The sequence below is a fragment of the Mastigoproctus giganteus genome, chromosome 6 (genome assembly GCF_048544385.1).
Source record: "Mastigoproctus giganteus isolate SK-2022 chromosome 6, ASM4854438v1, whole genome shotgun sequence".
NCBI lineage: Eukaryota > Metazoa > Arthropoda > Arachnida > Uropygi > Thelyphonidae > Mastigoproctus > Mastigoproctus giganteus.
Window position 1 is genome coordinate 154,123,169 of NC_143580.1, and position 15,109 is coordinate 154,138,277.

The window sequence follows — 15,109 nt, forward strand, 5'->3', positions numbered from 1 at the left end:
GGCTCCTAGTGGCTAAATGCTGGAGGAGCAACAGACCAACATAACCCAACACTACACTGTATGAAGAGTGTGATAGTGACATGAGTGAAATAGAAAGGGATGTTTACAATAATTTTGCAATTGAAAGGGAACACAATGCAGCATCCAAAATATCGGAAGATAATGACAGTGACAGTGAAAACTGAAAATGAAAATTAAATGTCAAATAAAAATTATATACGCAAAAACCATTTCAAATGGCCGGCAAGAGAAGTTCAACCTACAATGTGGCAGAACACTAAAACAACATCGTTTTATAACTTCCTGGTGTGAAAGGACAAGCTCGTGCACTTGGTAATCACGCAAACCCTTTAGCAGTAAGGAATTTACTATTTAGTATGAACATAATTGAACAAGTTGTTTGGACAAATGTGAAAATTCATGGTTACCACAAAAAATACAAACATCAAAACAGAAGTGAATTCGTTGACACGAATTCCACGGAAAATGCAGTGTTCTTTGGTATGCTAATTTATAATGCGGTGTTCAACTCAAATCATGAATGTATCCTTACTATGTTTGCAACAGATGGGACTGGAAGAAACATTTTCCAGTGCACCATGAGTAAACACTGATTTGCAGTACTTTTGACATACCTTCGTTTCGATAATCCTGAGGACTGACAAGAACGTAGAAAAATTGATCCAACGGCTCTAATATCAGAACTCTTTGAGAAATTTATTACAAACTGCCAAAGTATGCACACAATTGGAAGTTCTGCATGTATTGACGAAATGTTGGTTGGTTTTCAGGGAAGGTGTAAATTTTGAATGTTTATGCCAAACAAAATCAATAAATATGGCATCAAATTGATGTGTCTCACAGATGCCAGAAATGGTTATTTGTACAATAGCTACATATATAATGGCAAAGACTCTGATGGGAAAGGGCTAACAGAAGAGGAAAGAAAGCTGCCAAAACCAAATCTGTTATAAGACTCTCTCATCCATTATTCAAAACAAACCGAAATCTCACTGCGGACAATTGGTTTTCTTCAGTTGAATTAGTGCAACTTCTAAAGAGCAATGGTTTGACTTATGTGCGAACCATGAAAGAAAAATAAAGGGGAAATTTCCCCCATTTCCTACCAAACAGAAAAAGAGAAGTTGGAACCACACTTTATGGTTTTACAGAAAATATGATTTTTTTATCATACACTGGTAAAAAGGAAGGGCCACTATTTTCATCTCACTGATGAGCCACAGTAGAGAGACTGATTCAGCTAGAAATAAATAAGAAATTATATCTTTTTACAATCAGACAAAAGGTGGTGTAGACTCACTATGTCAATATTTTTCAGAATTTTAGATGTTGCTTGCACTAATGCATACACAGTCCACCAATCTTATAGGGACAATCCTGAATATAAGAAAAATCAAATTTTTTGAAACTTGCAAGGGAAATGGTAGAATCACATATGAGAAAAAGGGAAGCAAATCTACATGTGCCTAGAGAAATAAAATTTTGCCTATGCCACAAAATCTGGGTACTGAAGATATACATGTTTTAGATCTGGTTGAAAAGACCTTCTGGAAAAATGTAAAATCTGTTCAATTTGTCCAAGTAAAAAACAAAAAGAATGAAAAATACCTCTGCAATTCATGTAAGAAGCCTATATGTCTTCAATGTGCAAAAGGACAGTGCCTCCGATGTATAGAAAATGTCCATACATTTTCTATACATCGGAGTAGGAGTAAGAGTAAGAAATCTTATATTTAGTGTTTGTAATTATATTCTTAGTTTGTTCTTTATTTAGCGTTTGTAATTAAATTCTTAGTTTTTTCTTTATTTAGTGTTTTATGTATATAATGCTTACTTAGCCTTTTTTAACATATTAAAAAAACTTAATCCTTATATTTGTTTGTTCAGTTTTTTTTTTTCTGCAAAATACGGTAGACATGCATTTCTTTTGTATCTCTAAGTAATAAATTTTTTTTTTCTCAAAAATAGTGTATTATTTTTATGCTTTTTGTGGATTTATATCATAAATAAGAATATTATAAGTGTCCAAAATATAACTGAATTTCAAATAACAACAAGTAAGAAAAAATTTTGTTTCAAGGTAGTCTCACAAATGACAAGTCCGTTCCTATGTCCCAATAACTGTGTCAGTACTTAAGGGTTAACTAACTTAGTAGAATATTTTGACACAATTACTGAGGAACTGGATTTAGGAAACAATTTCAACAAAGTTTATTTGGATTTTAGCAAATCATTTGACTCGGTTCCTTATGAGAGGTTACTGTACACTGAGTGACAAAAATCATGGGATACCTAACTAGTAATGGGTAGGCCCACCTTTTGCCCAAAAAAGGCAGTCACGTAGTGAGGCGTTGAGTTCACTAGTTCACGAAAGCATTCCACAGGTATTTCCATCCATGCTTGCTGCACAGCTGTCCATAATTTCATCGCATTCCTGGTTGGAGGATCCAAAGCTCAAATGGACCTTTCCACAGTATCCCAAAGATGCTCACAGGGTTCATGCTGGTGAACATTCATTCCATGGTGGTAAAATCTGCAGAATGCTCTTCAAACCATGTTCTAGTCACCAAGGCTCTGTGGGGAAGCGTACTGACCTGCTGGTGCAAGATGACAATGAAGGGATGCAGATGGTCTGCAAGGATGGATATGTCAACGGACCGTTCAGAGATGCATCTAGATGTACCAGAGGTCCCAGCGTGTGCCAGTTGAACACACCCTAGACTATTACTGACTGTTTGCCTTCTTGCCTGAACAGTTCCTTGTTGACATGATGGGTGAATAGCTTCGTGTGGTTTCTCCCAGATAAGCACCCTCCCATCTGCTCAAAATAACTGAAAACAGGACTCATTGGACTGGACCTTGGATTTTTGGACAGGACTCATCGGACTGGACCTTGGATCATTGGAGACAGGAGACCTGTCTCCAATCATCCAAGGTCCAGTGCCAATGTTCTTTCAACCAGTTGAGGTGTAGAGTCCTGTGTCGTGGTGTTAGCAATGGGACTCTGGTGGGTCGGCGGCTCCCATAACCTATTGAAGCTAATGATCACCTGATGGTCTTCATAAAGACATTCCTGGCACTTCATTTAAATCGGCGGTGATTTGTGCCACTGTCGCTCTCCGGTTGACTGAAACAATGCAAGACAGACTTCGATGGCCATATTCATCAACCACCTTTCTCCATCCACAGCACTGTCCATGATGAGACGTTATTCCAGAAATGGCATATTCCCGATACACTCTTGATACTGTCAAATTGGGATAGTGCAATTTCTATACCACCTCTGCAATAGAGTGAACCATGCATCAGGCTAACTCACAACATTTATCCATACCAGCATCAAATTACCATTTACACGAATGCAATGATGCATATATACCTGTCAAGTGGTGGGTTCGCCCACTAGCAAGAGGGGTGACAGTGTCATATTGCCCAGGAACCAGGTAACCCATGAATTCTGTCTTTTTGGTATATAAGCTGAAGCAGGCTGGGATTACTGGAAAGATTCTAAGATGGATTGCTGAATGGCTTCATGGCAGAAAGCAGAGAGCTGTGATTAATGGATACTCTTCACATTGGTTGTTGTTGTGGGGGTTTAATGGCATATAAGCTGCTACTTTGGCTATAATGTGCCTATTCATTTATTATATAAAGAAATCAGATATTCTCGTACGGTCAGAAAAATCTGTAATGAAAAAAAAAAAAAAAAAGGGTTAAAACTATAGTTTTCTTGAAGAAATTGAAAAAATTCAGAAAGATTTGCTTTGTCTTCAACCAGCTTCTCTAGCATTAATGGTTTGCAAAGATTAATCAGTGATAGCAGGGTTGAAGTTATGTTTTGTTTATGGTAGAGGCAGTCAATGAGAATATGTTTAACAGTCATATTTAAAGAACAATGTTGACATAGTGGTGGATCATTTCCTGTGAGTAAATGAAGGTGGGTCAGATAGGTGTGACCTATTATTGCCAGTGAAAGGACTACTTCTTCTCGTCTTGATGTACGGACACTGGAGCACCAAATTTTTGGATCCTGTTTAAATTGAAAGAGTTTATTATTAGTTTGAGAGTGCCATAGTTCTGTCCATTTTGATAGGCATGCAGCCAGCGTTTATGATTGGTGCATACTCTGATTCTGGAGCAGGGATATTTGTTAAATCTAAGATGGTTGGATTTTTTGCAGCTTTAATGGCTAGTTCATTGCCCAAAATACCAGAATGTGCCAGAATCCAACAGAAGGTGACCAACTGATGGCATTCTTCAATTTGTAGTAGTAAGTCTATTTCATCAAGAATAGGATGAACCTTGTCTGAGGAATTACATAATGCCATGATTGAGCTGAAGGAATCAGAGTAAATAACAGATTTTAAAGACCAGTCAGAACAAAGATTTTCTAAAGCTAGTTTAATTGCATATATAATTCAGCTGAGAATATACTGAATTCAGATGGAAGGGATGCTGAAATAGTGGTATTCAGAAACACTGCAGCTGCTCCAACTTCTGAATTAGATTTAGAGCCATCTGTATAAATCAGGAAAAAAATTAATATATCTTTGAGTGTGAACTGCATGAAGTTGTCTGACGTTTGATGTTTGCAAAATATTCTTTCCCCATTGGCAGAGGAATAGGAGGAGGAACCCATGGTGGTTGAGTGCAGATTGCTACCTGCTGTACGGAATGGATGAAAACCTGCATCAGTTCAAGAAGGCAAAGACCAGCTGGTTTTACTAGGCTAGGTTTATTTCTGTAGAGGATTTCTAATGGTGGATTAAATAGGTATGGCTGAATGGGATGCAAGGCACAACTTTTTATCTTGACAGCATACTTCAGTAACAGTGTTTTCCTTCTTAATATTAATGGGGCTCATGAGCATCAACATAGAGACTGTGCGCTGGTGATATTCTGAATGCTCCAAGTGCAATCCTCAAAGCACTGTGTTGAAATGGATCAAGCCAGCATAATGCACTCATTCTGGCAAAATTGTAGACGGGAGCTCCATAATCAAGACGACATTTGATTAATGCCCTGTATAACCCATAGCAGGGGGGTACGATTTGCACTCCATGTTTGGGCAGATGAAGCTCTGAGTATGTTTAGCTTTTTCAGACAGGAAGTAAGTACCATTTTAATATAATCTAAGAAATTTAATTTTTTGTAGAGGATTAATCCTAGAAATCTGATGTTATTAGTGACTGGGATGGAGATATTATAGATATGAAGTTCAGGGTCCAGATGAAGCTAGCTTTGTCTACAAAAATGGATAGCTACTGTTTTGTGCAGGGAGAATCAATAGCCGTTAAGGCTGGCCCATTGCTGTATTTTATTAAGTAATATCTGAAGCTGTTGTTCAATAGCTCTAATATTTTGGGAATGGCAGGGGATGGAAAGGTCATCTGCATAAAGGTAAGTCTCTATTGCATTTGGAAGCTGTTTAGTGACAGAATCTATTCTAAGAGCAAAAAGAGTGGCACTCAACACTGATCCCTGTGGAACACCTTCTTCCTGAATGAACATTTCTGAAAGAGCATGTTGGTCTCGAACTTGAAACGATCTAGTATGTAGGAAATTTTTCACAAATATAGGAAGGTTGCCCCATAGACCAAGAAAGTAAAGATCACTAAGTATGCCATGTTGCCAGGTTGTGTCAAAAGCCTTCCCTATATCTATGGAAACCATTACTAGATGTTCGAGTTTAACAAAGGCATTATGATTGGCAAATTCAGCCTTGACTACAAGATCCAAACATGACCTCTTTTGTCAAAAGCCATGTTGACTATAGTTCATTATATGATCTAACTCAATGATCCAGACGAGTCTTCTGTGGATAATTTTTTCAAGGATTTTGCTGAGGCAGCTTGAAAGAGATACTGGTCTATAGTTAAGGAGGCTAGTAGGATCTTTTCCAGGCTTCAGGAATGCCAAAAGAGTAGAATGATGCCAAGAGACTGGGTATACATTTTCTAAAAATATACAGTTGTAATATACCAGAAGGAGATGCAAAACTTTGTCATCAAGATGTTGTAACATGACATAATAAATACCATCTGGCCCAGCAGCACCATCGTGGGCTGTTGTGATGGCTTTCAAAAGTTCAGAACATTGTAGAGGTTTGTTTTATGGAAGAAGGAGGGCGGTTTGAAAAGTTAATAGAATGCTGTGCTCTACTGCTTTTAATTCGTTAGAATGATTTAATGTAAGCTGAAGCTGCTGAGATTTCAGCAAAAGTATTACCCAAAGCATTAGCTATATCTAAGGGATTAGATACAGGTAGTTCCCAACTATGAGTTAATTCGTTCCTAGCGCGCGCACGCGCTCGTAAAGCAGGAGTTTATTTCCCATTGGAAGTGGTCACTGCCAATGGGATCATTTATAACACACCACTCTATGGTCGGGACCAGTATTGGAGAACAAATTGAGAGATCTATTGCTGAGGTGTGTCCAGTTGGGAGCTGTATGTGCGTGGGTGCACCAGTATTCAGCATGATGAGATTTTGGGACTCTAGAAAGCTTCCAATGAGTCAACCCCATCTATCTAATTTAAGATCGCCTAATATACAGAGAGGTGGAGGTATCTGCATGATGAAATCTTCAAGATCTTTTAAACACTAAGTATGGTTTGGCAGTAAGTAGACTGAGACAAGTGTTATGGTGATAAGGAAAGTTATACGAACAGCAACAGCTTCTAATTGAGTTTGAAGTGGGATATGTTTAGTTGGGATCTTTGAATTTACTAGGATCATCACATCACCATGGGCAGCATTAGATGTATTTTGATCTCTTCGATAAAGGCAATAGTTCTTTATTAAAGGAGAAATATGTGAGGTTAGGTAAGTTTCCTGTAAACAAAGGGCGACTGGAGAATATCGGTTAATTAGGTATTGAATATCGTCAATGTTGCAACAAAAGCCTCTGCAATTCCATTGTAAGATGCTGTGGTTCAGTTAGGTTTAGCTGAGGATGATTCATCTGACTGTTTTTTGTTTGAGCACCATTTTTTTTTTTGGAAGGCGGGACATCCAGTATCCATAGTGTCGTTTGCATGAAGTTCTAGTATGGGTTCCTCATGATCTAAATGTACATCTAATTCCATACTATTGGTGGATGATTCAAGTTTCGTGTTGTCTTTAGTAGTTTATAATTTTTCTTTGTCCTGCGGGAGGGTCCGAGTATCAGTTGGGATGCTGATTGGAGTGTTGGTAGCTTCACTGGTTTGATGTGTGTGTCTTTACCAGATTTTGATATACCACACTTTTAACCCAGTTAGCTAGAGATGTGCTGGGAGGCACTGATACATCTGTTTGAGCTGCTGTTGAATGAAAGCTTCGAGCGTGAGATGCATGTGAACAACTGGGCATGGTCAACATAACCTGTCTGCATGCCTCAGGGTATGTGACTTTGTGCTCTATTTTATATTTTTGGATTTTCTTCCCTGTTTTCCACATTTCACAAGATTTGGAAAGGGCTGGGTGACTTTATTTGCAGTTGGGGCGAACAGGACTTGAGGCTGACCAGTCTGCTTGTGTATGCTCCTTGGAACCACAAATAGGACAAATGGCATCACCTCTACATGCTTGTTGGGAGTGTCATTATTTTTGGCATTTAAAACAACAAATGGGATTAGGGATGTAAGGCCGAATTAAGCAGTTTAAATAGCCAGTTTTTACTGAGGATGGCAAATCTGGGGTGCTGGAAGTTAAAATTATAGATAGAGTCGGAACAAGATTTCCATCTTTTTTGGCCATTATACGTTTTGCACTAATTACTTTTTGATTGCTCAGTTCCTGCACTAATTACTTTTTGATTGCTCAGTTCCTGCACTAATTCCTCTTCAGATACTGTAATCAGGTCCCACTCAGTGATGACATCTTTGGACGAATTTAACGTATTCTGAATTCCATTCACCATTTGTTATCCAAATATCTTTGGATAACAAATGGTGATAACCTTCCGACAGGCTGGCTGGAGAGAAAGTGTATCACCAGAAACTTTGTCATCTCATTGCACTGCACTTCTCTTTGGAGCCTTTTTGGTTGGTTCAAGTCTTCATCATTGGGTTTGTCTGGCCATAAGTTTGAAGGCTCTAGAGGTGAATAGTCATTTATATTCATGGTTACTCCTTTTAGCCCTGGAGGATAACTTTTCCCCAGGATACTGGCCCTGCCAAGGGGAAGCAGGAGCAGTGCTGCAAGGAGGCCAAGCAGTTAGATAAGTTAATTGGTTAGTAAAAAAAAAAAAAAGTAATATATGTAATGAAGAAGAAAGGTGAATTTCCTTTTTGTTCTTACTTGTGACTTTCCGAGTGTAGAACTGGATTATAAATGAACTGCTAATAGAGAATGATGTAACTTAAAATGAACTTTTATAGCTGAGAACGGTCATTCTATAATCGCACTTTGAACGCTTGACCTCAAATAAACTTGGCACCTGGGGCCTCTTCAGTTTGTGTAACGTCAGGAGTGAAGTCCCTCAAAGATCGGTTCTTGGACCGCTCTTATTTCTCGTTTTCATAAATGAGATCGAGGAAGGGATAGGTGAAAGTCGAAATTTGAAGATTGTGTAAAGATTGGTAGAGTAGTTAATGGTCGGTACTAAGCAGCACTCCTTAAGGATATAAAAAGTTATATATTCTGTATACACAAAGCTATCAAACAGTAATCTCATTTAATTACATATTTCCATTTTCAACCCTATGAAATCACAATACATCTAATATACACACAATCCAAACAAATGGCCTTGAAACAGTGACAGACATACCAGTGATATCTGCACAATGTGGGATGCTAAACCACAACAATGACCCGTAAAGTTTGGTGTGTTAGGTCAAAACATGATGTCTGAGACCTGTATCTGCCTATGTACTGTAGCATATATCACTCAGTTTGTGGATTAATAAATAAATAAAATTTTGAAAAATTAATTTATGATTTCCAGATTAGACTCTTTATTATCTTTATATTAATAATCTTTTTATTATCAAAATCTAAAATACCTTTGGCAAGAAGAAAGTCTGCAAATCCTTTTGACTTTGGAAAGGTAGCTCCTTCTGGTATCAGTGGTCCAAAGACAGACACTTCTTTTGAACGACTAATGGTCACACTTAAAATTTAAAAATAAATGTATGTATTGAAACTATATTCAATAAATAAAATTATTGTACTGAAAACTTCTGCAAGCAAAATTATTCATTCCAGAGTTTTTTATTCCAACATTAATAATTTCAAACATTAAACTCAAGCTATTACATGTATCTATAAGTGAGCAACTACTTATTTTACTTTTTCTTAAAGCAGAGTTTCTCAGAGTGTGGACGGTACATATGGGGTATGGAGAGGAAGCATGTGTTGTTTTTATGAAGTAATTTTTATTAAAGAAATGTGGACAAATCATCCCATTAATCCAAATATGAAGCATATTTTATTTCAATCAATGAGATTAAATATATTGAATTATACGTAATAATTTATACTCTCAGCTAACTTACGTCATATGTTTATTTGTACTTGTTCTGGAAGGGGAAGATGAAATTTATGGAAACTTTGTGAAAAAGTTTGGGAATCTTTGCCTTAAAGGTATGGTATTTGCAATGTACTGAAAGATGACATATACTCAACTGTGCAAAACAAAAATTACTATCTATTAAACAGTTTTAACATTTGAAAAAGTGAGCCAATTAAGACAATGATACAAAAAACATTATTCTTAGATGAAGATATATATAAAATACATGAAAGAATTACTTAATTGATGTTACTAACTATTAAGCTGATTCCTGAGCAGGCATCAATAGTCAAACTATTCTAGTATTAGTGAATATCACTCCTACGCAGTATGGCAAGAAAGTAACAAGACTGGGATAAAATAAAAATATCCTGTATAAGTATATTCCATGATAAGCTGCTAAAAATGCAATGAAGAGTGGCAAGCAATCTCCTTAGCCATGACCAGTTGGGATTGCACTGTTGTCACATGACATGCTTTGCACACTATTACTTTGGCATCAGAAATCCCAAAAATGCCATAACATCAACACAAAATTTTGTGTTGGGAAGAAGCTGGGAAAAACCTCAACTGAAACATGATATACTGATGATCAGCACTGTGGGGGGGGGGGGGGATATGAAACTATTCCAAACACATTTTTTTGGTTTAAGTGTATTAAAGAAGGTACTGATGGAAAAAGTACACAATTTACTTGTAAGAGACTGCCAATTGACACTCATGACAAGTAACTAAATGTAAGTAAAGAATCAATACGGTATACAACTACCACAGACTTAGGTAAAAGAAAAATCTGTGCCAAGTTTGGAACCTACACTTTTTAAGATAAGGGAAAACAAACTACCAGATGCCAGCAAAGATTTTATGCAAACAGTCGATCATGAACCTTGTTTTCTAAACATTATAACTGGGGATGAGCCAGAGCATTTCAAGTATGATCCTGATACCAAACGACAGAGTGCAGAATGGTGATCACCAATCAGAGACCATAAAAAAAAAAAAAAAAAAAAAATTTTTTTTGCTTACAGAAACTGCACATTAAAACCAGGTTGAACAATATTTTTTCGATTCAAAAGGAATATTCCGCAAGGAATTCATACCAGAAAGAAGAAAGAAGGATTGACAATAGTAAACACTACCTACAAAGACTGAAATGTCTGCTGGTGAGAATCAAGGGCTTGCTTGAAGTACGGCTTGCAACATTCCAGCTGAAGGCATTTGCATAACAACACACCCACTTGCACAGCAATAAATGTAAAGATATTTTAAAAAAAAAAAAAAAAAAGGTATTGCAGTGCTCAATCGCCTCTACATTCATTTAACCTGTCCCCAGGAGACTTTGTTTCCTAAGTTGAAATTGAAAAGCCACAATTTGCCACAATAATGGTCATTCAGAAAAATGTGATAGCAGAACTGAATACTCACAACAGAAAAGTGTTCCAAGTCTTTTCAAAATTTATATGACTGCAGTAATAAATGTATTCAAATCCTGGAAGGAATATTTTGAGGAAAATGTTAATTAACATTTTGATCTATGAAATTTTATTTCAGCCTTGTTACTTACTTTCTTGCTACATTATATGTAGGCTATTGTCAGATATATCACTGGTCAACACGTAAAATGTTACAAAAACAAAAATACCGAATCTTGACTAATTTTATGCTTCTGAACATTAAAATTTGCCCATTGGCTCTTGTTTTCAAATTACAGTTGGGGTTTCATATTAGCGAGTTACTTTACATTATCAACTACAGCTATTGGCAAAATGCACGACAACACAGCAGTTTCAGTACCATCACACTCATATCATGATCAGTAACTGTCGTCTCACTCTGCATCATGTGATAAGTTGTTGTCGCCTAAAAGGCCTGCTTCTTGTACTTTGGGTGTTAAGTAGGCGACCAGAACAAGAACTGTGGTCCACACAAATGCTGCAATACCTGTTCATCAAAACTCAATGGGTGGGTGAATCGAAATTGACGTTTTATGCCTTTCGCAGTGCCCATGATAGGGAGAAAGCCAACAAATCACATCACATACTGTTACTTCTGTATGGTGCCTCCTAGTAGAAAAGGGATGACAATGAAGAAAAGTGAACAGTCACGTAACAAAATATACCATCTGCAATTCATCTCGTGCCTCATGGTGAAGTACTACCTATTCCTGAACCACCTGACTGTTTTTCTGTACACTAATGAAGATACTGATAAACATCAACTTGATATACACAAAGAACAGCAACCATCTATATCAAGGGATCCACCATTTTTTTCCAAACCTTTATCCTTTTGAACCATATAAGGTCACAGAAAGTGAGTTTAATGATGTCAGAGTCTCAAACATAAGGCAGAGCTTTTGGCCTCGAGGCTACAACAGCCGAATCTTCTAGATCATTCTGTGAAATTGACAACATTTTGTACTTGAAATAAAGACTATGATAAATTCTATCAAATAGAAGATGAACTCGCTGTTTGTAAGGATGTTGATGGTCTAATGGCAGCAATGAACATGAGACACGTTCCCAAAGAATGTCAACTATTTATAGACACTTCTGAGGTTGGCCTTAAGGCTGTGTTATTACACAATGGAAATATGCTGCCTTCAATGCCTCTTGTGTATAGCATTCACAAAAAAAAAAAAAAAAAAAACATATGCAAACATGCACAACATCCTCTTAAGTGTACGCTATCACAAGTATGAGTGGATGATGTGTGGTGATTTAAAGGTAATTGCCGTTTTATTAGGTTATACTAAATATTATTGCTTTCTCTGCAAGTGGGTTACTCATGCCAAGGATATGCACTATGAGAAGAGGAGTTGGCCTCAACAAAAATCATTATAACCTGGAATGAAGAACATAGCATTTAAACCTCTGGTAGATCCAAATAGTTTTGCTTCCACCACTCCACATCAAATTGGGGCTCATGAAAAATTTCGTGAAGGCGTTGGAAGTGAATGGTCCTGCATTCATATACTTGCAAGAGAAATTCCCAAGACTTAGTACAGAGATGATAAGGTAGGCATTTCCATTGATCCACATACAAGGCAACTTTTCAAAGACAGAGAAATTCCCAAGACTTAGTACAGAGAAGATAAGGTAGGCATTTTTCATTGATCCACAAATAAGGCAACTTTTCAAAAACAGTTCGAATGTGTTCTTAGTGACAGTGAGAAATCAGCATGAAAAGCATAGTCAGCAGAGACTGAGACTGTGCATCACAAGGATCTGAGGCTGACTTTTGCAGCCCAACACTGAAGTAGTTTCATAGTTAAAAAAGTTTTTCAAGCTTTTTGGTCTCTAAATAGGATTACCACACATCCCGGTTTAGCCAGGACAGTCCTGGATTTTAAACTGTTGTCCCAACAAGATTAGTATATGTCCCAGTTAAAAAATATTTTTATTTCAACTATAAATGTCTTATTGGTCTATTTTTCTATGAATAGCTATGTGCAGAATTTCCATTTCTCAAGTCGATATTGCCTGATTGTGTTTCCTATACACAGTGTCTGGCTAAATTTTCAATATCCCGTGGGGGGGGGGGTCATAGTGATAAAACAGATCATATAAAAACGAAGAAACACAAATCTGTGCTAGAGACTGCAATTTCTTGTTTGAAGCTTACAAGTTATTTTCAGAAGACTGAACCCGAAAACGATGAACTTGTTTGTGCAGCTGCAGAAGGCACTTTCATGTATCACTACATGATGCACAATTTTTCATTTAGATCCAGTTATTGCTCATCTAAATTAATCTCACTGATATTTAACTCCAAATTTTCTTGTGCACATACAAAGAGTGAAGCAATTGCTGTCCATGTCTTGGTTCCATTAGTGAAGGAAGAGCTACAAATGGAGTTAAATAGTGTAAGTTTCATTACCATATCATCTGATGCTTCAAACAGAAAAGCAGTTAAATTGATTCCAATAATGGTTCGTTATTTTAATCCAAGAAATGGAGTTAATGTAAAACTACTAGAGGGTTTATTCTATTAAAGGTGAAATGTAAATATTATTGTAGATTCCATTGCAAAATCATTTGAAAAATTTGATACTTCGATAAAGTTATGTTTTTGTGGTGATAACACAAATACAAATGTACAAACTTTGGTGGTGTACAGCGTCGTGGAACGAACAATGTTGTGAACAAATTAAGAAACTTCCTGAACAGAGGCCTGCTTCAAATTGGTTGCGCTGCTCATATCATTCATAATTGTGTAGAAACATGTTGTAATACTCTCCCAATAGAAATGGAAGCTTTATTTGTAAAAATCTATAAATATTTTTGGAGTAACAGAACTGCAAACTTTCTGTGAAGAGGCTGATGTTGAGTATAAAAATTTACTTCAGCATGGTAATACATGTTTCTTTCCTTGCTACCTGTGATAAACAGATTTTTAGAAATATTTGTGCGTTTGAAAAATTACTTTTTTTGAATCAACCAAAGTACCCTATGTTAATTTTAAATTTCTTTAAAGATGAAAATGCTAAATTTTGGTTAATATTTGTTCAAAGTCAGCTTGAAAACTTCAATCAAAGCATTGAGCAAATAGAGCAAGTAAATATCTCAGCTTTCAAAGTTTACCGGGAATCGTAGTTATTAAAATCTAAACTTAAAAATAGAAGGTTATTAAAGTTTTTTCCTACAAAAGCACGAGAGGAATTAAACAAAAAAGACAGCATGAGTTCTATTTTCCAAAACATCATTTGCCAGTGCTATGATTGTAATGCAGAATATCTTGAACTGTGGGAGAAACTGTCTGATGGTACTTCTGTATTTGTAAATTTGGTTGTATTGCCTAAATGGAACAATGTTGAGATTTCTTGCTATTTTTCTGAGCCTAAATGTGGAGAAAAGTTTTAAAAATTGTAAATAGAGAGGTTATTGGATGAATATTGTCTTGGAAAGAGTTTGTGGAGGAAAAATTACCAGATTGGAGACAACAAAATAATTCTTGTGAAAATTTTTACACATTTCAAATCCAAGCTAATTTCTATTGACAATATATGCAATTTGGTAGAATTTTCTCTATGTCTACAGGAATATCGGCTCTGGTAAAGAGAGTAATTTCAGAACTAAAAATATTGTTGTCTTTAGAAAAAAATCGATTTAATGTTTCTACTATATCAAAGTTGTCGATTATAAAATGTAATTTTTCTGAAGACTGCAGTCAATTCTATGAGAAGTTAAAAAAAAAGGTACCATACTGAATAAAAATTCTACGTCAGAGAAATATAAATGGTATAAAAATAAAAATAAGGAAAAAGAAGGTGAAGATAAAGATAAAAAGATTACATGTTCATAACTGCAATGTACCATATGTATTTCCTAGAACTGTGGGAAATTTTTCTTTAATAAATTTTTTTACAAAAGTTCAAAATTCAAGATTTATATTATTATTATTAGCCATATGGTGCAAGGAAGCCTGAGGCTTATGCTGCACCAGCCAAAAAAAAAAAAAAAAAAAAAAATTTCTGAATTACCCAAAGAGAGAGAGAGAGAGAGAGAGAAGTAGAAGGGAATCACTAAGAAAGAGAAGTATGATATCCAGCTCAGGACCCTGGGTGTGCCAAGCCCATACTCACCAATTG

At 36.3% G+C, this 15,109-nt stretch overlaps 1 protein-coding gene across 8 annotated transcripts in view; it reads right to left on the reverse strand.

Moving 5' to 3' along the window:
* Positions 1 to 15,109, reverse strand: part of LOC150084664 (signal-induced proliferation-associated 1-like protein 2) — a 585,655-nt gene that overhangs the window by 359,495 nt on the left and 211,051 nt on the right. For all 8 annotated transcript variants that reach the window (XM_090376537.1, XM_090376543.1, XM_090376536.1 and 5 more), the window contains one exon: positions 9,011 to 9,117. In XM_090376537.1, the coding sequence (XP_090232663.1) occupies positions 9,011 to 9,117 (107 nt within the window). The remainder of the gene's footprint in view (positions 1 to 9,010; positions 9,118 to 15,109) is intronic.